Source organism: Budorcas taxicolor, chromosome 10 (assembly GCF_023091745.1).
Source record: "Budorcas taxicolor isolate Tak-1 chromosome 10, Takin1.1, whole genome shotgun sequence".
Taxonomy (NCBI): domain Eukaryota; kingdom Metazoa; phylum Chordata; class Mammalia; order Artiodactyla; family Bovidae; genus Budorcas; species Budorcas taxicolor.
In genome coordinates, this window is record NC_068919.1 from 56,376,870 (window position 1) to 56,400,679 (window position 23,810).

The 23,810-nt window shown below is 44.8% G+C and overlaps 1 protein-coding gene across 1 annotated transcript in view; it reads left to right on the plus strand.

Moving 5' to 3' along the window:
- The first annotated feature begins 6,701 nt into the window (after positions 1-6,701).
- The window catches only part of MYO5C (myosin VC), a 116,538-nt gene continuing 99,429 nt past the window's right edge, over positions 6,702-23,810 (plus strand). The window contains exons 1-2 of the mRNA XM_052646544.1: positions 6,702-6,758; positions 22,431-22,541. Coding sequence (XP_052502504.1) covers positions 6,732-6,758; positions 22,431-22,541 — 138 coding nt within the window. The 5' untranslated portion in view covers positions 6,702-6,731. The remainder of the gene's footprint in view (positions 6,759-22,430; positions 22,542-23,810) is intronic.

Below are 23,810 nucleotides of genomic sequence, written 5' to 3' on the forward strand. Positions count from 1 at the left end.
GGGGAAACAGTGGAAACAGTGTCAGACTTTATTTTTTGGGGGTTCCAAAATCACTGCAGATGGTGATTGCAGCCATGAAATTAAAAGACGCTTGCTCCTTGGGAGGAAAGTTATGACCAACCTAGATAGTATATTCAAAAGCAGAGATATTACTTTGTCAACAAAGGTCCGTCTAGTCAAGGTTATGGTTTTTCCAGTGGTCCTGTGTGGATGTGAGAGTTGGACTATAAAGAAAGCTGAGCGTCGAAGAATTGATGCTTTAGAACTGTGGTGCTGGAGAAGACTCTTGAGAGTCCGTTGGACTGCAAGGAGATCCAACCAGTCCATTCTGAAGGAGATCAGTCCTGGGATTTCTTTGGAAGGAATGATGCTAAAGCTGAAACTCCAGTACTTTGGCCACCTCATGCAAAGAGTTGACTCATTGGAAAAGACCCTGATCCTGGGAGGGATTGGGGGCAGGAGGAGAAGGGGAAGACAGAGGATGAGATGGCTGGATGGCATCACCGACTCGATGCACATGAGTTTGTGTGAACTCCAGGAGTTGGTGATGGACAGGGAGGCCTGGTGTGCTGCGATTCATGGGGTCACAAAGAGTCGGACACACTGAGTGACTGAACTGAACTGAACTGAAGGCTTTTAAATCAAATTTACTACATGTGCATGGGGAAACCACATAAATATGAAGAATTTCAAAGAAGTATACATATATTCTGAAATATGGCAAAGAGGTCATATATTCTGGACTAAGTCTCAAAGTCCCTTTGATACTTCAAAGGGAAGTAAGGTAATTTCAGGAAGATAATATTGTTTGGTAAACAAATATTTGCTGGCCAGAAGACCCTGAGCCTGCTTGTTTTCAGCTGAAAATAATCCACATGCCAGAGTAAGCAGGCACATCTTGGAGTGGTGTGTGCCCTGAGCCTCATCATCACAAAATGAAACAACCCAAATACTTAGTAAGAGAATGAATCCAAGTCACAGCATTAGAGTTACACCTGGTGTCTGCCTTCCTTTTGGGCTTCCCTTGTGGCTCAGCTGGTAAAGAATCTGCCTGCAAAGAATCTGCCTGCAATGCAGGAGACCTGGGTTTGATCCCTGGGTTAGGAAGATTCCCTGGAGAAGGGAAAGGCTACCCACTCCAGCATTCTGGCCTGGAGAAATCCAATGGACTGTATATATTCCATGGAGTTGCAAAGAGTTGGACATGACTGCATGACTTTCACTTTCAAGAGAATGAATCAATAAACTGTAGAATATTTATACAATGGAATATTATACAGCAACAAAAATAGTGAACTACAGCTACAGGCAGCAGCATAAATAAATGTCATGTAAAAAGCCAAATGCAAAAAGTTACAAACATGACTCCACCTATAAGAAACATCTAAAATAGGTTAAATTAATCCATACTGATAGAGATCATAAAAGTGGTTATCTGTAAGGGGTAATGGCTTGAAGTCACATGGAAGGTTTAGGGTGTAAGAAATGTTCTGAGTTGAGTGGTGGTTACTTGAGTGTGTTGCTGTATTCCATGTATAAGAATATATTGAGATATACACTTATTATTTGTGTACTTTTCTATATATAATTTTTTCTTCAATAAAACTTTTTCACTTACAGAAAAAAGTAGGAATTCTCTGCTGATCGGACTCAGCACTTTCACCGTCATTGTCTGGTTTTAATCCTTGGGCGGCGAACTAAAGTTCTACAAGCTGTGTGGTGTGGCTAATAATAATACTAAATTTAAAAATCAAGAAAAAAGTAATTAGACCTTTAGATTCCTCTCTTAACTCTGAGGAACCACACAGCTGTCCCTACCCAAATTATGCCTTTTCTTTTTCTTTATGTTATTTTGGACAATAAGTGCACAGAATTGAATTTACCATAGTTTTCTTATTTTGGCTCCTATTGTGGTTGGTCCATGTCAAGCCCTTTTTAATATTTTTGGCTTTGCTTTTTGCTTTATCCCCAGTCCCACTTCCCTCAACCTAATAAATACCTACTTTTGTTTATTTAATGGATGACTTTATAATTTATTACCCACACTTTATTTACAAATGCTTATATCCATGGATAACATATAGTATTGCAGTTTTTGTGAGTTTAAAATATATATGACTTGTGCTAGCCATCTATTCAGCATTGTTTTTCATATCTCTCTAAGTGGTATAGGTAGCTCATGTCCACTCCTACTAGAAGCTGTACAGTTTTATATTGTAAGCACACATGATTTTACTCACTCATCCCCCCTTTTGATGGATATTTAAGTGTTTCCATTTCTTTGATATACAACTGTGTTGTGATGAAAATCTACTTAACTGTCTCTCTGGGTGACAATGTGAGACTATGTGAGAAGCTTTTCTGCCTGAATTTATTTTCACTAAATATTCTCAGATTGATCTCTCGAATAGGAGTATCAGTACAGTCAGTTCTCCATATCCACAGGTTCTGCATTCACAGGTTCGACCACCCTCAGATCTAAAATATACATTTTTTTTAAAAATTCCAGAAATTTCCAAAAAAGCAAAGCTTGAATTTCCAGCAGCTGTTTACACAGCATTTTCATTGTATTAGGTATTATAAATAATCTAGAGATGATTTAAAATATATAAGAAGAATATGTATAGGTTATATGAAAATACTATGCCATTATACACAAGGGACTTGAGCAATGGAAGAGTTTGGTATCTTTGCGGGTCCTGGGACCAGTCCCCTCTTGGATACCAAGGGATGACTGTGTAGTTCCCACAGCTGTGTGAGCAAAACAGTTCTTGTTTCCTCACATCCTAGGCAACATATGATGTTGTCCAACCTAAACATTGTTCCCAATCATATGGGAGCAAAGTGATATCTTCATTTACATTTCTCTACTAATAAAGTTGACATGTCTTTATATGCTAACCAGCCATTTGAGTATCTCCATACACAAATTGCCTATTCATTTCCGCTACCAATTGTCCAATTTTTAAAACTGGAATTTTCATCTTTTCTTTAACCAATTTACAATAGTTTCTTATATAGTTGATATTGTTTTTTTAATTGCAAATATATTTCCTAACCTGTTGCCTTTTTTGTGTGAATGGTGTTCTTTACTGAACAGAAATGTTTCATTTTGATGACCTCAAATCTATAATTTTTCTCTTTTATAGCTCTGCTACTTTGTATCTTAACTCATTCTTTCTTAACCCAACAGTTAAGATATTGCCCCCGCCTTCCTTGGCTTAAGACAGTGCTTAAGACTCTGCCATTCCACTGCCAGGGGCACAGATTTCCACATGCCAAGCACTGCAGAGATACTACTCCTGTTTTTTTTTTTTTTCTGGTTTTGCTTTTAGGTTTTAATCATGAATCCATCTGGAGTTTATTTTTGGATGTACTGTTTGCCATGCACTTGCTTTTTCCCCCTATATAATGACCCTTCCATTAAATAATCTCTTCCTTCCCCATCAGGTTCTCTAGGCCACTATATAATGCTGGAGGACTCCGTTCTGTTCCATTATTCATGTATTCATTCCCATCACAGTATCACACAGTTTTAATGGCTTTGTGATATCCCTTAATACAAGGTAGGGCTAATCTCTCCTCTTTGTTCTTTGAGAATTGTGTTAGTTATACACAGACTTTTATTCCATAAAAAATATAAAGTGAAGTTGCTCAGTCATGTCCAACTCAGCAATCCCATGGACTGTAGTCAACCAGGCTCCTCCATCCATGGAATTTCCAGGTAAGAGTACTGAAGAGTGTTGCCATTTCTTTCTCCAGGGGATCTTTCCAACCCAGAGATTGAACACATGTCTCCCGCATTGCAGGCAGACACTTTACCGTCTGAGCCACCAAGGAAGCCCCCCAAAATATAAAACCACTTTGCAATTCTGCAAAAGTCCTGCTGGGATTTTTATTCCAGTTATATTAGGCTTATATATTCATTTGGGTACAACTGACACCTGTACAGTGGAAGTGAGAAATAGATTTAAGGGACTAGATCTGATACATAGAGTACCTGATGAATTATGGATGGAGGTTCCTGACATTGTGCAGGAGACAGGGAGCAAGACCATCCCCATGGAAAAGAAATGCAATAAAGCAAAATGGCTGTCTGGTGAGGCCTTACAAATAGCTGTGAAAAGAAGAGAAGCGAAAAGCAAAGGAGAAAAGGAAAGATATAAGCATCTGAATGCAGAGTTCCAAACAATAGCAAGGAGAGATAAGAAAGCCTTCCTCAGCGATCAATGCAAAGAAATAGAGGAGAACAATAGAATGGGAAAGACTAGAGATCTCTCTGGGAAAATTAGAGATACCAAGGGAACGTTTCGCGCAAAGATAAAGGACAGAAATGGTATGGACCTAACAGAAGCAGAAGATATTAAGAAGAGGTGGCAAGAATACACAGAAGAACTGTACAAAAAAGATCTTCCCAACCCAGATAATCACGATGGTGTGATCACTCACCTAAAGCCAGACATCCTGGAATGTGAAGTCAAGTGGGCCTTAGGAAGCATCACTACGAACAAAGCTAGTGGAGGTGATGGAATTCCAGTTAAGCTCTTTCAAATCCTGGAAGATGATGCTGTGAAAGTGCTACACTCAATACGCCAGCAAATTTGGACAACTCAGCAGTGGCCACAGGACTGGAAAAGGTCAGTTTTCATTCCAATCCCAAAGAAAGGCAATGCCAAAGAATGCTCAAACTACCGGACAATTGCAATTATCTCACAGGCTAGTAAAGTAACGCTCAAAATTCTCCAAACAGGCCTCAGCAATATGTGAATCATAAATTTCCAGATGTTCAAGCTGGTTTTAGAAAAGGCAGAGGAACCAGACATCAAATTGCCAACATCCACTGGATCATGGAAAAAGCAAGAGTTCCAGAAAAACATCTATTTCTGCTTTATTGACTATGCCAAAGCCTTTGACTGTGTGGGTCACAATAAACTGGAAAATTCTGAAAGAGATGGGAATACCAGACCACCTGACCTGCCTCTTGAGTAACCTATATGCAGGTCAGGAAGCAACAGTTAGAACTGGACATGGAACAGCAGACCCGGTTCCAAATAGGAAAAGGAGTACGTCAAGGCTGTATATTGTCACCCTGCTTATTTAACTTATATGCAGAGTACATCATGAGAAATGCTGGCCTGGAAGAAACACAAGCTGGAATCAAGATTTCCAGGAGAAATATCAATAACCTCAGATATGCAGATGACACCACCCTCATGGCAGAAAGTGAAGAGGAACTAAAAAGCCTCTTGATGAAAGTGAAAGAGGAGAGTGAAAAAGTTGGCTTAAAGCTCAACATTCAGAAAACTAAGATCATGGCATCCGGTCCCATCACTTCATGGCAAATAGATGGGCAAACAGTGGAAACAGTGTCAGACTTTATTTTTTTGGACTCCAAAATCACTGCAGATGGTGATTGCAGCCATGAAATTAAAAGACGCTTACTCCTTGGAAGGAAGGTTATGACCAATCTAGATAGCATATTCAAAAGCAGAAACATTACTTTGCCAACAAAGGTCCGTCTAGTCAAGGTTATGGTTTTTCCAGTGGTCCTGTGTGGATGTGAGAGTTGGACTGTGAAGAAAGCTGAGTGCTGAAGAATTGATGGTTTTGAACTGTGGTGTTGGAGAAGACTCTTGAGAGTCCCTTGGACTGCAAGGAGATCCAACCAGTCCATTCTAAAGGAGATCAGTCCTGGGATTTCTTTGGAAGGAATGATTCTAAAGCTGAAACCCCAGTACTTTGGCCACCTCATGGGAAGAGTTGATTCATTGGAAAAGACTTTGATGCTGGGAGGGATTGGGGGCAGGAGGAGAAGGGGACAACAGAGGATGAGATGGCTGGATGGCATCACCGACTCGATGCACATGAGTTTGTGTGAACTCCGGGAGTTGGTGATGGACAGGGAGGCCTGGCGTGCTGCGATTCATGGGGTCGCAAAGAGTCAGACACGACTGAGCGACTGAACTGAACTGAACTGACACCTGTACAATATTAAATATTCCTATCCATGAAAACAGCATGATTCCCCATTCCGACCTTCTCTTTGACCCTTGAAAAGAAATTCAAACATTTTCTCCACAAAGGCAAAGTGCGTTTTTGTCAAGCGGATACCTCGTTTTCGTTGATATTACAAATATCTTATTTTCTATCTATCATATTTTCTAACTGGCTATTGATCATACACAGGAGAATTATTCATTTTAACATCTGATTTGAATATGGTTACCTGACTGAACTCTTTGACTAGTTCTAGTGTTTCTCCTGGATTTTCTATGCAAATAGTTTTATCCTGTGCTCTTTCCAGTAAGCACGCTGAGACCTAAAGAAGCTAAAACTTGGTCGGGAACGCTTCGGAACACACCTTTTTCCTGCTTTGAGAGCCAGCGAATTCCCAGCGGGCCAGTTCTTGGCTGAGCGCTCTCTGACCCCGCCAGGTGCACCCACTTAACCGCGGGAACCTGCGGGGCGGCGGGGCGCCCCGCCTGCAGCCCCCGTCCCGCCAATCACAGCGAGGCCTCGCCAGGTGGGCCGGGAAGGGCCAATCGGGGACTGCTCTCCTCTCCCGCCGCCAGCACTCGGGAAAGTTTCTCGGCTGCGGGAAAAGTCCCACAGCATGACCCGGCTCTAATTTGTCGGGCCTGCAGGACGGTTACCTTCCGCTGGGCCGCGGAGCCGCCCGCCCAGCCCCCGAGCCTCTCATCTCCGCAGCCCTCGAGCTGCCCTGTCTGCCCATGGCGGTGGCCGAGCTATACACGAAGGTAGGCGGGAGGACCAGACCTAAGGGAGGGCGCGCGGGAGGGCAGCGGCCAGGCGCTAGTGCTGACTGTACTTGGCGGCCGGGCCAAACCTGTGCACCTGGCGTTCTCGCCTCGGGAAGGGGCTGCGGAGGAACTGCGGGTCCGGGGAGCGTCGCCCCCTCGCGGGCTCCGGCCCCTGACCGTGGCGAAGGCCCTCTCTTCCCCACCCCTCCCCCGGCAGCCAGTCCCCTCGGCCTGGGAAGACCGAGTGCGAGAGGCTGCTGCTCCGGACTCGAGCTTCTCGGTTTCCGGGGGGGTCGCGTGTCTGTCCTGTTCCTGCGCCTCTCGGCCCCTCCTCCTGAGCCACAGGTGGAATCAGAGTTGTCCATGGAGACTTAGAAAGCTCAGACATGGGCGAATAAGAACATCCATAATCTTTCCTCTTGGGAGCCCCTTTGAACACCTCGACACAGAAGCTCGAACTGCAGCATTCAAGATGTTTTCTAGAATTCCTACATTCTGACTCTGGGAATCACTCGAGCATTCCTCTGAAACCTCCTCTTCGCCACCGGAGGGCTCCCCCCTCCACCCCAGTCTAGGAAGGCCAACATTCCCACACGGTGCCCAGAATCTTCTGAGATGAGCTTGGTTAAATACTAAGTGTGAAAGTGTTGGCCCTTCTGAAAAAAAAAAAAATCCAATCAAATCGCTGTAATGCCATCCTCTACTGAAGTGGAGGAAATCTGTGTTCCCTGGTCCCCAGTATTCAAATGGAAAAGACTAGAATTCAACAATTTCCCCTGACATGTGCCCTAGATTTATAAAGACACTTTTGCTGTAGAAATAATAGCTGTAAATTTGTTTTAGTTTAAAAAATTTTTTTGTTTTAGTTTTTTAAGCAACTTTTTTTCTTCCACTTTGTTTAGTTAATAGTAAAAACACAAGTTAACCAAACTATTTCCCTCTCTAATGCATTTCCATTAACCAGAATTCTAAATGGCAGTGTTGGAATAGTTTTACCTGGGAGAATGTGAGTCATCAGATATTCAACCATGCTACTTAAGGCTTCAACTTATTGAAGGTAAAAGAAAATTCTTGAACAAAACTATTCTTGGAAGCTACTTTGGAGGACAGAGAAAAAAATTTTTGATTAATCCATTTTAAGTAAGTTTTTCTTGAAGCAAAAATACAGGGATGTGAGGGCACCTGTCATCAAGTGCCTCACACTAGAAATATTTATTACCAGCTAGGTACCAGGCACAATGTAGAAAAACTACTATGGACGAGTTTTCTAGAGGTGAGCTTGGATGGACAAAGACTGAGACTCCCAGAGCCAAAAGGCTCCTTGATGGCCATCTCCACGCATTTTGTGTCCAAGTAAGTCCTGTGTCCGTAAGCTGCTACCTTTCTTCCCGGTAGCCAGTCAGCCTCCACTTTGTCAGTTTCAGAGCTACCCATCTGTGAAGCTCCCTGTTTAGGTTTTAGTGAACTTGCTTTGTCAAAGAGTTCTTCTTTAAACTGAGACAAAATCTTGCACTCTCTCCCTTGCTTCCAATCACTCCCTCCCTCCCACCTTCCTGCTTGGCGGGTTGGGGGCGGGGGTGGGTAGAAAAAAATTTAAGTGATACTCTTGCCTCGAGGAGTTTTCTTTTTTAATTTAATTTATTTATTTTTGGCTGCACTGGGTCTTTAGTGCTTCTAGATGCGGCGAGCAGGGGCTACTCTTCATTGTGCTGCTCAGGCTTCTCACTGAGGTGGCTTCTCTTATTGCAGAGAAGAGGTTCTAGGCACTCAGACTTCAATAGCTGCAGCATACGGGCTCAGTAGTTGTGGCTCCCAGGCTCTAGAGCACAGGCTCAGTAGTTGGGGCGCATGGGTTTAGTTGCTCCTTGGCATGTAGAATCTTCCCAGATCGGGGATCAAACCCATGTCCCCTGCATCACCAGACAGATTCTTTTCCACTGCACCACCAGGAAATCCCAGAAATTTTCTGGTTAATGAGAAGTGAGTACTGTCAAGGAATTCAATTTGCTGAGGCCTGGAAAGCACAGAGGTGCCTGCTCAGGGGTGGGGCTGAGAAGGGGAAAGTCTTGACTGCCAAAGAGTTAGGTCAGAGCTTCATACTCCAATGAAGATTTTGAATGGGGTCTTTTAGGAAGTCAGATATGCTAGCGGTGACCATGGGACTCTGTGCCCCTGGGAGAGAGGCTGGAGTCGGGTAGCTGAGTTCTCAGGTCATCCTAAATGTCCGGGAAAGAATCAGGGCTGCAGTGTTAGAAGTGGAGGATGCAGGCTGAGTCCAGAGAGCATGTAAAGGTAGATAAAGAAGAGAGACTGAGCTGGGGCCTCTGAGCGGGAAGGGATGAGCCAAGAACTGGCGTGAGATTAGAGTCTGGATGACGGAAGCAGGGTGGCGCTGTTGACGCATCGACTTCAGGAGGAGGAGACATTAGGGAAGTTACAAGGCAAGGTTTGCAGAGGCTGAGGTGTTTGAAGTGGCTTCCTGGGGGCATTGCCCTGGCTGATTGGAGCCTGGTATAGAGGATGGGCCAGGAGTTTCTGCCCAGAGGTAGACACTGAAGCCCAGGCAGTGAGGGCCTCAGCAAGAGGTGAAAGAGAGCCAAGACAGGACGCTAGGGCTGCATCCCCTCAGGAAGGGAGAGGAGGCTGAGGCGAGGCAGATGGAGCCACCGCATGGCGGAGGACACGGGAGGCCTGGCGTGGGAACCACAGGAAGAGGTTCTGAGAAAGGAGGCTCCTGCGACGTAGTGTGTTGAGAGTAGTTGCTGCCAGTTGGAGTGTAAAATGACCCACCCCTTTTCAAAATCTATTTGGCAATATGCCTTAGAAATGTTCAGGGCATTTGCTGTTCAGCAGCTCCACTATTTGAAATCTCTCTGAGAAAAACCGGTCTGGCCATCCTCTACTTGAGCCTCTCTGGGGCCCTTGTCACTTTCAGACTCACCAACCAGCCACAAGCCCCCCTCCCCGCCGCCCCCCCCCCCCCCCCCCCCGCATTGTCAGGAGCCACCTGCCAGCTCCTACCTTGGTTCATGCTTTGCCAGACTTCCTGCTGCCCTGCAGTGCATTCCTGCAGCTTCAACACTCTGTGCCCTGGTACAGTATCTGTCTGTGCTGCTCACCAGAGCCTTACCTTTACAAATTCAATTTGAGCAGTGCCTCTGCGCTCTCTCTCTTTTTAATCAAAGTACAGTTGATTTACAATATTGTATTCGTTTCAGGTGTACAGCAAAGTTACTCAGTTATATATCTTTTTTCAGATTATTTTCCTTGATAGACTAGTGGAAGATATTGAATATTGTTCTCTGTGTTATACAGTAAGCCCTTTTTGCCTATCTATCTTATGTATAGTAGTTTGGATCTGTTAATCCTGTACTCCTAGTTTATCTCTCCCTTCTCCACTCCTTTCCCCCAGTGGTAACCATAAGTTTGTTTCCCATGTGAGTCTGTATATAGATCCATTTGTATTATTTGTTTAATTACACATGTAAGTGGTATAATGTTTGTCTTTCTCCAACTTAAGGTGATATTCTCTAGGTCCACCCATGTTGCTGCAAATGGAAGTATTTCATTCTTTTTTATGGCTGAATATGTGTCTGTGTATGAGAAACACATCTTCTTAAGCCAGTCATCTGTTGATGGGCACTGGATTGTCTCCATGTCTTGGCTATTATAAATAGTGCTGCTATGAACATTGCAGGGCATGTATCCTTTTGAATTAGAGGTTTCATCTTTTTCGGATATAGGCCCAGGATTGGGATTGCTGAATAATATGGTAGTGGTATTTTTAATTTTTTAGGGAACCTCCATACTGTTTTCCATAGTGACCATCAATTTATATTCCTACCAACAGTGTCAGAAGGTTTTTTTTTCCACACCCACTCCTGCATTTATTAGTTGTAGACATTTTGATGAGGGGCAGTATGGTCACTATGAGGTGATACCTCATAATGGTAAAATGAGAATTTGCATTTCTCTAATAATAAGTAATTATTATTAGTTGTTGTTTAGTAGCTACGTTGTGTCTGACTCTTTTGTGACCCCATGGACTGTGGCCCGCCAGCCTCCTCTGTCCATGGGATTTCCCAGGCAAGAATGCTAAAGTGAGTTGCCATTTCCTTCTCCGGGGCATCTTCCCAACCCAGGGACTGAAACCACATTTCCTCTGTCTCCTGCATTGGCAGACAGATTCTTTACCATTGAGCCAACCGGGGAAGCCCAATAATTATTAATTAATTGCTAATAATTAGCAGCGTCAAGCATCTTTTCATGTGCCCATTGGCCATCTGTATGTATTCTTTGGACAAATATCTATGGATGTCTTCTTCCCATTTTTTCATTGGGTTGTTTATTTTATTTTGAGTTGTATGGACTACTTGTGTATTTCGGACTACTTTGTGTATTTTGTTGAGCAGTGCCTCTTCTGAGAAATTTTTCCAGCCAGTCCCTCCATCCAGGCACGTTTCATGATGATGTAGCAGCTCCTTAACTCTTTCTCCCCTGTTAACCAAGAGTTTCTAGAGAACAGGGACTCACTCAGTAAATGTTTGATGTGTGTGTGCATGAATGAGTTTTTCTGCTTTCAGAAAGAGCTATGGGCATGACAAAGACAGTGTGGATCATGGTTGCTTTTATCTTATAGCGCTGAGCACTTCTTATGTGCCAGATGCCATCCTCAGAGGTTTGTGAACTTTATCCTCAGAGCATCTTTCATTTAATCTGAATAAACAAGGCCATGTGTTAGATATTGCTATCCCACTTTTACAAATCAGTCAAGTAAGTTGCCTAAGGTTACATAGACGCAATCAAGCTAGGATTAAAAGCCTGTCCTCTTAATACATCCTACTGTTACCACCTATTCAACCACCTTCATCATCTTCAAGGGATTTGACCTTTCTCCCGACAACACAGAGGAGTTTTGGAAAGTCCATCCATTTCATAGCTAGCTCCTCCAACATCTGGTTATTTATCAGATCAAATAACCGCCTAATAACTAGTTATTCTCATTACTTCTAATAACTAAAATGGAACCAACCCCAATGTCCAGCATAGGGCTGGAGTTAAGTGAATTACAGAAAAAAGAATAGTGAAGCCATTGAAAATGCTATTTATGAAGAGTTCATAACAACATGGTAAAATGAGGACACAAGAATGTATCTGCTGTGTGATCATAAACAAATAAAATATGCAAAGTATGAAGACCATGTATATCAATAACAATTCGGCAGTCAGTTCTATAGCTGCAGAGGAGTCAAGGAGAATGAAGGCTGAGGAAGCATCTTTAGGTTTGGCCTCCAGGATGTCCTTGGCATTGCTTCTCTGTTAGTAAAACTGTGAGGGCAAGAGGGGACACCTGGCCATGATCACAGACTGAAGGTATGGAACTGGTGGAGGACTGAAATTTGAAGATATAGAAAGGCACCAGGCATGGAATAGCTTCAGAAGGGACTGGTCGACCTGAGGCTGGGTGGTGGAGTTAAGACATGGAGCTCTTTAGAATGAGGTGTGGCAGGACTGAGGGAGCTTAGGAGAGTGACAGTACTACCGAGCTCTTTCTCACAGCATCATTCCAGACCCGTCACCATCAAGGCCACCTTTCTCTGGAAGAGTTTCACTTCCTTGATGCCCGTCTTAGTGGCACTGTTCTCCAGGTCTGGTCTGCTCAGCCAGAGGACTGTGGAACTTGTGGGGCTGCAGCCTCCTATGAGCAGCCCTCTGTGCAGGCGAGCATTAAGTCGTGTTCTGTTTGTTTTAAGCAGAGCTGCTGTGTGCTGCTCCTGGAATGCACTGACACAGCGACTGGGTTAAGTATTGGCTCTGCTGCTTCCTAACTGGATGACATTGAACAGGTTACTTAACTTCTCTGAGTTTCCACACCCATAGAATGGATTTAAGTCTTGCCAGTCATTTTCATTGATTTTTACACAAGTCATTAAATAACTTATGTAAAATCCCTAGCACAATACCTGACACATAATGCTTAATAGAGGTTAGTTGTTTTTTTAATATTGATCCTATTGGAATACAGTTAATTTTTGGTACCTAACCATTGGATGTCACATTTATTCCTGTTTAATTTTCCATCTTAATTTTCCATCAGTGTTCTGCAGCTTATCAAAACCTTTTTGAATCTTTAAAAAAATTGTTTTTGTATCTTGATCATCTTTAGCTCATCATTTTATGTGAGTATTTGATACACATGTGTTCTGGTTTTTTTATCTAAGATATTGGTGACAGTGATGAATGCAGGGTGCAGCAGTAGAGCTCAATAGCATGCTTCTAAAGACCTTAAATTGCTCTTTCTAATTAATCAGGACTCAGGTCCTAGCCACAGATTCACAAGTTATATTATCCTTTACCTATCTCTTTCTTTCTTGTGCTTGAGGAATTCACAAGGCATCTTCACAGAAGTTCTGCTGAGACTCAGACATGCAAGGTCAAGAGAAATGCAGTCCAGGGCCTCAGTCTAAAATAAGGTCAAAGCTGAGTTGAGTAATTTCCATTTGGGTATTCTAAATAGCTTTTAGACATCTATATATCATTAACCACTCTGGAAAATTAGATTTATCTATCATATTTTATTTATCTATTGTATTATATATGAATAGGGATTTCCTTGGCAGTCCAGTGGTTAAGAGACTGCGCTCCCAATACAGGCGGTGTGGGTTCAACCCCTGGTTGGGAAACTAAGGTCCTGCATATTGCATGGTGTGGCCAAAAAAGAAAAAAATTAAATTATATGTGAGTAGTTCAAAAGAGTATAAAAAGGGGGATGTAAAGACTAAAATACCAAGTTTATTTGTGCAGACTACTTGGAATTTGATTTTTTTGTTCAGTAGGTATTTTTATGTTTTATGCTAGCTATGGGGAATTCACTGTATTGAGTTCCAGGGCACAGAGACAAGGCCCTTGGAGCTCACATGCCAGTGGTGGAGAAGGGAAGCTACCTGAAACCCAGGGAAGGGGCAGAGAGAGCTCTAAATAGGAAGCATCCAGTCCTGCCTGGGGTGGCGGGTATAGTGGGTGGGGAGGGGGACAACTGCCACATGTGGGAGTCTTAAACTGACTCCGACTGCTCAGAGCAGTTTGCTCACTGCGGGGGAGAGGATGGGTGACACTGTGGGTGGAGGAACAGAAAGTACACAGCAAAGAGCCAGGAAGAGTTTGGCATGTTCCAGAAACTGCTAGTGGTTTGGGTGGCAGCAAGCAGGGGATGGACTGAAAAAGAAGGTAAGTGAGGCCTGAGTAGGAGAACTGGCTTGACAGTGGTTCCCAGGCCTGGATGTTTACCACCATCCATCAGGGGACACTTTTAGTTTTCATCTTGCTGGGCCCCACTCATGGAAATTCAGGTGTGGGTAAAGGACTCTGTGTGTCCACAGAAACCCTGCGTTCAGCCTGGTTGAGGAAGCGTTCAGCCTGGTTGAGGAAGCACTCAGCAGGCTGTGGGACCTGTCAGGAGATTGGTGGGGGCAGCACAGGGGAACCGATTTGTGCCCGTGGCATGGGGGAGTGGATGGGGCACACAGGTGAAACCTGTTTAAGATGTAGGCGTTCTAGCACCTGGTGTTCATTTGGTTGTTAGGGGTGAAGGGAAGGCAGGTGGGGCTGCCCAGTGGTGTCCCAGGTGTCTGATTTGAGAAGTAAGAGAATTGAGGAGGAAGATCGCATTTGAGGCTGGTATAGTGATCACTTGAGCCTGGCATTTGTGTGTCAGAAGACATTTAAGGGGTGACACACGGGAGACAGGTGGAAATGTGGTCTAGACCCACTGAGAGATCTGGGCTGGAAGGCCTCCATGGTGCCAGGGGAGTGGTGGAAGCTGTGGGCATGGCTGAAAAGCTCCAGAAACAGTCTGTCATGAGGAGAGGCCACGAGGACCTTGGGAGACACGGGAGGAGGCTAGGGAGCAGAGAGGAGCCTGGAGGAATGGCCGAGGTGGAGAAGGAGGAGAGAGGGAGTGTGGGGCCACTGCTCTGGCCTGGCTGACCGAGAGTGTGGAGACTCCCTTCCAATTCAGAATGGCGAGGAAGAAGACCCCCAGCGCCCTACACACCGTGTAAAGTCTCCAAGCCATTCAGTGCCTGATGCCGGTAGATCCCTTAAATAGGCAGGAGGCATGAGCAGGTGCCACTCATCTCGTCTGAGCATGTGTGGGGGAAGGATGCGGCCTGTCCCTGGGGACGTGTCACTTCCTAAGGGTCAGGACCCCTGAAGTCTTTGCCTCCTTCCCCAGCCTCCTGGGCTGGCTGCTGCTGCTAAGTCGCTTCAGTCGTGTCCAACTCTGTGCGACCCCATAGACGGCAGCCCACCAGGCTCCCCCGTCCCTGGGATTCTCCAGGCAAGAACACTGGAGTGGGTTACCATTTCCTTCTCCAATGTATGAAAGTGAAAAGTGAAAGTGAAATCACTCAGTTGCGTCTGACTCTTAGTGACCCCATGGACCACAGCCCTCCAGGCTCCTCTGTCCATGGGATTTTCCCTGCAAGAGTACTGGAGTGGGGTGCCATTGCCTTCTCTCTGGGCTGGGGCACACCATGATTTCACTCTGTGGGAGGTGGGCCTCTCCTCTCTCCCAGCCCCACTGCAGGTGGCCCTGGAGGGCTTGGCAGGTGCCCAAGTCCAGGGGCACCTGCTCCAATAGGAAGGAGCCATCCTGGGGAGGTCATATGAGAGCTAGTCACATTGTTTGTCCAAACGCTGCAAAGGTAGCTCTCTCTCTGCTTTGAAGTGTGGCCTTGTGGGTCAAGGAATGTGCGGCAGGAGGGCAGGACCTAATGGGTGTAACTGAGGTGGAACTGGGTAAACTTGGGCATGTTTACTTACCAGGTTGGGTCTCAGCTGCAGGGCCCTAAACAGCTGACAGCCTTGCCGGCGGAGACACCAGGCTTGGTGGGTTGTGGGCAGCCTGGGGGTCCAGGCCTGAGGAGGACATTTGTGTTCACGCTGGAGAAAAACAGACTTTGGTTTCACGCGACCTGTTACATTTCATGCTACTTTGAGCTGAAACAAACCAGCCTGTGCACTCTCAAGGAGACGGTTGCAGTTGAGAGTTCAGGATTATTTTCTAGGTAGGCTCATTTAATTAACAAGTAGTTCAAAGAAGGAGTCCCAAGCTTTGGCTCCCTGGAGTCCTGGCCTTTGAGATGCTCTGTGTGGTATTGGGTGAGTTACTGACCTCTCTGGGCTGGAGTTTGGGGATCAGCTAAACAAAGGGCTTGGGTTGGCTTAGTGATTTTTGCATCACTTCTCAGAGCCCAAGGATTCCATGGAAAGGCCTGGGGGACCTCAGCTGCAGAACATGGTAGGCTACCACCATTTCGTTTGAAGCAATCTCTAAAAAGAACTTTGACCGACAACTTGGAAAAGACAATCTCCCGGAACACTTTTAGCTATAAAATTCTATAGTGGCCAACTCTTGATAAATGGGATAGTCTCAAATTATTTTTATCATAAAAATATTAGTGATTTCAGTTTTATGAAGTTAGTAATAATGTTTTCGATAGCAGATCTGATGTGAAAAACAGTAGCCCATGGCTACAAGTATGTGTGGAGTGTGGGTGTGGGTGTCTGTGCTTGTGAGGCTTCTGTCCACCTGTTTGCATGGGTGTGTATTTCTAAGTGTGTGTCATCACCTGCCAGGTCATTCTTTTTTAATATTTGTTTGTTTATTTGTCTGTGCTGGGTCTTAGTTGCGGCATATGGCATCTAGTTCCCTAACCAGGGATGGAGCCCCAGCCCCCTGTATTGGGTGCATGAGGTCTTAACCACTGGCCCACCAGGGAAGTCCCTGCCAAGTCATTCTTTTTTGCTCTTTAATATTCAGTTATTTGTTTGGCTGCACTGGGTCTTAGCTGTGGCATGTAGCATCTTCGATCTTTGTTGCAGCACATGGAATCTTTTAGCTTTGGCATGTGAGCTCTTAGCTGTGGCATGTGGGATCTAGTTCCCTGACCCCCGAGCCCCCTGCATTGGGAGTGTGGAATTGCTAGCCACTGGCCCACCAGGCAAGTCCCTGCTGGGTCATTCTTCCATTTCCTCTCTCTCTGTGTTTCCCTCCCTCCCACCCCACCCCACTCACAAATATTACTCACCCCATGCCACATTTCAGCAAGCTCCTACTCTTAGCTAGCTGTCAAGAATTAAAGCAACCTAGATAACTTAGGGAGTCATGATTGATAATCAAACCAAGGATATACATACATTTTTGTTTGATAAGTGAGGTAGCTTATATTAACTAATAGATTAATAAATGTGTGTCTCAACCAACTCTGTCCTAGTCTAGTCCTGGTACCTGAATCTTTGTTTTATACTTATTCTTTATTTCCTTCAACGACTTATTATGAAGATTTAAAGTATACAAAAGAGTTGAAAAAACTTTACAGTCAGCATCTGTCCCACCACCTAGATTGCAGTATGAATATTTGACTGTATTTGTTGTATCGCGTCTGTGCATCCTTCCAAGTCTTCTGTCCACTCCTCAGCCCATCTTATTTTTGGAAGCATTTTAGGGTAATTGCATACATCGATCCATGTCCTCCTAAATATTTCAGTATGTACATTGTTCACAGTTCCATATTCGGTTTTCGGCTTTTGGCCACACCACATGATTTGCAGCATCTTAGTTCTCCGACCAGGGATTGAACCTGAGTGATGGCAATGGAAGTGCCAAGTCCTGGACCACTGGACCACCAGGGAATTTCCAAGAGTTCCATATTTGTTTAGTTCTTTGTGTAAAATTTCCAGACAACAAAATGTACAAATCTTAAGTGTACATCCTCTGAGGTTTGAAAAAATGCTTAACACCTATTAACCAAAACTCCTTCAAGGTATAAAATGTTGCCATAGCCCACAAGAGTACCTCCCTGGATCCACCATACCTGGAGGTGACTATTGTTCTGAGTTTTTCCTCACATTATATTTGTTTTACTTGTTCTAATACGACATTTAAAGGACTCATACAGAATGTACTCATTTGTGTACAGCTTCTTTAACTCAGTCTAACACTTGGAGATTCACTCATGTTCTTGCTTGTATCAGTAGTTAATTCTTTTTATTGGTAAGTAGTAGTCCATTGTATGAGGATACCACAGTTTTATGTTTTTTTATTCTCATGGACACAGAGGCTAATTTTCAGCAATTATGAATAAAGTTACTATGAAATGTTCATGTACAAGTCTTTCTTGTAAACATATTTTTGATTTTTGCCTTGTTTTCTTTTGGCCATGGTGCATACATGCGGGACCTTAGTTACCTGACCAGGGGTCGAACCTGTGCCCCTTGCAAAAGTCTTACACACTGCCAGGGAAGTCCCATATTTGCCTTTAAAGTTGGCTTAAAGCTCAACATTCAGAAAACGAACATCATGGCATCCGGTCCCATCACTTCATGGGAAATAGATGGGGAAGCAGTGGAAACAGTGTCAGACTGTATCTTTTTGGGCTCCAAAATCACTGCAGATGGTGACTGCAGCCATGAAATTAAAAGACGCTTACTCCTTGGAAGAAAAGTTATGACCAACCTAGATAGCATATTCAAAAGCAGAGACATTACTTTACCAACAAAGGTGCGTTTAGTCAGGCTATGGTTTTTCCAGTGGTCATGTATGGATGCGAGAGTTGGACTGTGAAGAAAGCTGAGCACCGAAGAATTGATGCTTTTGAACTGTGGTATTGGAGAAGACTCTTTAAGAGTCCCTTGGACTGCAAGGATATCCAACCAGTCCATTCTAAAGGAGATCAGCCCTGGGATTTCTTTGGAAGGAATGATGCTACAGCTGAAACTCCAGTACTTGGCCACCTCATGTGAAGAGTTGACTCACTGGAAAAGACTCTGATGCTGGGAGGGATTGGGGGCAGGAGGAAAAGGGGATGACAGAGGATGAGATGGCTGGATGGCATCACTGACTCGATGGACGTTGAGTTGAGTTTGAGTGAACTCTGGGAGTTGGTGATGGACAGGGAGGCCTGGTGTGCTGCGATTCATGGGGTTGCAAAGAGATAGACACAACTGAGCGACTGAACTGAACTGATTATGATTTACATTACTTATAAAAATAAAATAGGCAAAATATAGAGAATATATAGAATCATAGTGAAGAAGAATGAAAAATCATAATTATTGCCCAGAATTTTATGTAACTGAAATAAGTATGATCTCTCAACCTAAAGAAATATTTCCCCATGGTGGAAAGGGATCAGCAGGCCACGGGCCAAATGTCAGACCAGGCCATCATTTGGTCATGACGTTTGCCTTCTCAGCTGTCCAGATGCAGAGATTCACAGAGGACAGTGTCTTGTGCGTGACTGTCCCCAGAGTCAAGGATGGTGCCGGTGCCAGTTCAGTGACCAGGGACTCTACTCAGCAGGATGGCAGGCACTTAGGCAAAAGTGCCTTGACTTTCTCTCCTAAAGGCACAAACATTGCCTGTTACAAGAATTTACACACTTGACAATTACCTTCAGAAAGTCCATCTGTCCTGGTGAGGGACAATGCCAGAGGACCAGCATTTCTTTGGCCTGTGAGTATAAGGAGGTAGAACAGAGATGCCACTGTAGGCACCGGCCTGAACTGGTTGCTCATCTCAGGTCTGCTTCTGGGGAACCTGGAGTCCCTGAGGCTAGTTTTCTCTGGAAATGAGGGTTAGATGCTGGATGGCCTCTTAGGCTTCATCTAGATCTGGGATGGGTTATGAGCTATCCAGCCTCTGGATTCAGGAATTTTTTTAAGTGCTGCTTCATTTCTCCATGTGAGTGCTTCCCAGTTCTTGTTCCTTTTGGCCTGGTTATGTCTCAGGGCAGAGGGGTATCCTGTATCCCCATTGCTAGAAACCACCGATAGGTGAGCTGAGAGATGCAAATATGCACATATGCGCATACAGCTCTAGGCTAGAGATTGGCTGAGTTGGTAAAAAAGACCATGTTGACAAACCAGCACTGTGCCAGACACATACATGATAGATGCCTAGGAGTTGAATCTGTAAATTAATGGCTAGATGCATGAATGAACAAGAGAGTAAAAAACAAATAAATGAATGGATGACCATAGAAGAATGTGAGATGTGGGGTCCTGGTCAAAGCAAGCGCAGTCAGTGTATGATGCTGACGGCATGCATGCAGGAGAGAGAAGAATGGCTCGCAGAGTCCTGTCACAGCTGCCTGGTAGGGACATGGCAGTCACTTTGTGTTTCTCTCAAGCAGCATTCAGGAACCACTGGTGGATTCTGGAGAGTGAGGCTGCCTGCTTCCCAGTGTATGAGTGTGAATTGTTACATTGCCATAACAACATATCATAGACTGGGTGTTTCAACAACAGAGGTGTATTAATATTTTCTCACAGTTCAGGAGGCCGGACAGCCCACGATCAAGGTGTTGGCAGGGTTGGTGTCTGGTGAGGGTCTTCTGTTTGGTGCAGACAGCTGTCTTCTCACTGTGAACTCCCATAGCCTTTCTTTTTATGCATGCAGGTAGAGAGAGTGTGTTTGCAAGCTCTGCTGTATCTCTTCTTCTTACGACATTAATCCTATCGGACCAGGGCCTTGTTACCTCCTTTAGCCTTAATTATACCTCTTAAAGACCCTGTCTCCAACGACACTCACATTGGGTTTAAGGCTTCAACATATGAAGTCTGGGGAGGTGGAACAATTCAGTACATAGCAGTGTGGTTCAAAAGCCTAAGGACTTGTACATCAGCACAGAGCCCAGTGGGAAACTGAGCTTGGAACTTCTGCGCTTCCCATGGAGGGAATCCCTGGCTGCTGACCAGTGTGGTAAGACTGTGATAACACCACTGGAACAATACTTCCACAGCATTTTACAAAGTGCCATCAACTACACAGCTACACAGTCTTATTTAATTTTCCTGGCAAACCTATGAAGTAAGTCTTGTGCCCATTTTGCAGATAAGAAAAGTGAGCAGGAAAAGTGTCTGGCCCAGAGCCACATAGTCCATTAGTGGTGAAACAAATCCCTCTGCTTCAACTCATGTCACAGTGCTCAGATCTTCCCACTAAGGGACTCACAGATTTCCTTTCCCCTCCCAGGCTTTCCTTTTCTTTTCAAGATATATTCAGGAGGCTTTGGGAATTCTGTTACTTCTGACACGAAGCAGCTAGACCTGGTGCATTGCAGATGCACTAAAAATTACCTCAGGGGCTTTCCTGGTGGCTCAGTGGTAAAGAATCTGCCTGCCAATGCAGGAGACACGGGTTTGATCCCTGATCCAGGAAGATCCCGCATGCCGCAGAGCAGCTAGGCCCGTGCATCACAACTATTGAGCCTGTGCTTCCGAGTCCAGGAGCTGCAACTGCTGAAGTCTGAGTGCCCTAGAGCCTGTGCTCTGCAACAAGAGAAGCCACCACAATGAGAAGCCTGTGCGCTGCAGCTAGAGAGGAGCCCCTGCTCTCCAGTTACAGGCAAGCCCACATGGCAGTGAAGACCTAGCACAGCCAACAAATAAACTTTAAAAATTATTAAAAATAAATTACCTCGGGCTTCCTTTGTGGTTCAGCTGGTGAAGAATCTGCCTGCAATGTGGGAGACCTGGATTTGATTCCTGGGTTGGGAAGATCCCTTGGAGAAGGGAAAGGCTGCCCACTCCTGTATTCTGGCCAGGAGAATTCCATAGACTCTATAGTCCATGGGGTTGCAAAGAGTTGGACACAACTGAGCGACTTTCACTTTCAAAAATTACGTCACAAGCAAAAATTAGGTAAAAGTATTTCTAGTGAACTTCAGTTCAGTCGCTCAGTCATGTCTGACTCTTTGTGACCCCATGGACTGCAGCATGCCAGGCTTTCCTGTCCATCACCAACTCTTGGAGTTTACTCAAACTCATGTTCATTGAGTCAGTGATGCCATCCAACCATCTCATCCTCTGCTGTCCCCTTCTCCTCCCGCCTTCAATATTTCCCAGCATCAGGGTCTTTTCAAATGAGTCAGTTCTTCACATCAGGTGGCCAAAGTATTGGAGTTTCAGCTTCAGCTCAGTCCTTCCAATGAATATTCAGGACTGATTTCCTTTAGGATGGACTGGTTGGATCTCCTTGCAGTCCAAGGGACTTTCAAGAGTCTTCTGCAACACCACAGTTCAAAAGCATCAATTCTTTTGTGCTCAGCTTTCTTTATGGTCCAACTCTCATATACATGCATGACTACTGGAGAAACCATAGCTTTGACTAGACAGACCTTTGTTGGCAAAGTAATGTCTCTGCTTTTTAATATGCTGTCTAGGTTGGTCATAACTTTTCTTCCAAGGAGCAAATGTCTTTTAATTTCATGGTTGAAGTCACCATCTGCAGTGATTTTTGAGCCCCAAAAATAAAGTCTGCCACTGTTTTCACTGTTTCCCCATCTATTTGCCATGAAGTGATGGGACCAGATGCCCTGATCTTCGTGTTCTGACTGTTGAGTTTTAAGCCAACTTTTTCACTCTTCTCTTTTAGTTTCATCAAGAGGCTCTTTAGTTCTTCACTTTCTGCCATAATGGTAGTGTCATCTCCATATCTGAGGTTATTGATATTTCTCCCAGCAATCTTGATTCCAGCTTGTGCTTCATCCAGCCCAGTGTTACTGACCTAAGTGAAGAGAGAAAACTCCCTGAGTCTAGTCATCTAACGATTTGTATTTTGCTTTTAAAGTGCTGAAATTAAACCTGTCTTATTCTCTTGGTCAGTACAACAGGGTTTGGATTCCTGATTCTGAAGAAGTTTGGAAGTCTGCTGAAATAGCAAAGGACTATAGAGTTGGTGACAAAGTTTTGCAACTCCTGCTGGAGGATGGAACGGTGAGGGTCCTTGGTCTTGGCTATGTATAAAAGAGGAACCGTTGGTGTATACAGGAGGGACAGGCAAATGTTGCTGTGGGTGCAGCCCATGGGTGGGCACATGAGGGGCAGCTGCTGCTGTGGATCCAGCTGTATTTTTATGTCTGTCCCACCTGCCCTGCCCCCACCGCACACTATCTTAAGATATCAAGTTTCCTACATCAACCGAGTCTCTCTCCGGAGTGAGAAACAGTAGATAGGTCTGTGTTCTGCGCTGCCTTTCTGGGGATTCAGCAATGTTGGGAGGATGCTGAAATACGATTTTATTTTGGTTTTATGAGTCTCAGCACAGAGACTGGGTGAAGATGAGAAACTTGGAGAGGAAGTTATTTGAGTCATTGAGCTATAAAGACATCTTACTAGATCCACAGCTAGGCTGACCTTAAGTTTTTAGAATCAAGTCTTTGGGTGCAGAGCTGGACAAAGGATTTTCATGATCTATCTGGATGTGGGAGTTAGTCTGGGGAACATCACGTGAATATTAAAGTGGATTTCCAAGGTATGGAAATGTCTCTTAGAGACAGAACATGATATTGCCCATCAGTCAGACTGTCCTGGATTCGAGGGCCATTTCCTGAGATTCTGGGAAGGGAGACAAAGCAGTTTAAGAAGGGCACATGCTCTAGAATCAGACTATCTGGATTCAAGTCCTACCGCAGCCACTCACTAAGTCTGTGCCCGTGAGTCCTCACCTTTGTCACAGGTCAGCTGAAGTTAGCAGCAGCAGGACCTCACAGGGCTGCTGGAGATCAGGTGAGATCATGCTTGGGGACATATGCAGATGCAGGGGATGAGGCCAAGATGCTGTTCTTTCCACTTAGCCTTCCCATTCCCAGCAGATACTCCTGCGGGGGCGGTGGGGGGGGGGGGGCAATTGTTGGGTCTCAGTCATCTGATTAGGGATCAGATAGCTTTGGAGAGAAAAATCTCAGGGCGGCAGCTGCAGTGGCAGTGTGCTGCTTTAGTAACATGAGCAGGGCTTCAGGTGGCCACATTCCTGGCCCTGAACCAGCTGCCCGGATGGAGGAGGAGGGGGAGAGGCAGGTAAGGTGATAGGCGGCCGCACTGCGCTTTAGCTAACCCATTGTCTGTACCATGAAGGACAAAGCCTGCTTTGTGTAAGAAAATGTCACCTCTGTCTCCCAGTCAATCTCGTTCTTCACATTCACATTTTCCCCCTCCCCCAAAGACTGTCTATTCCATTTGTCTTTCCCTCTGTGTTTCTTTTAC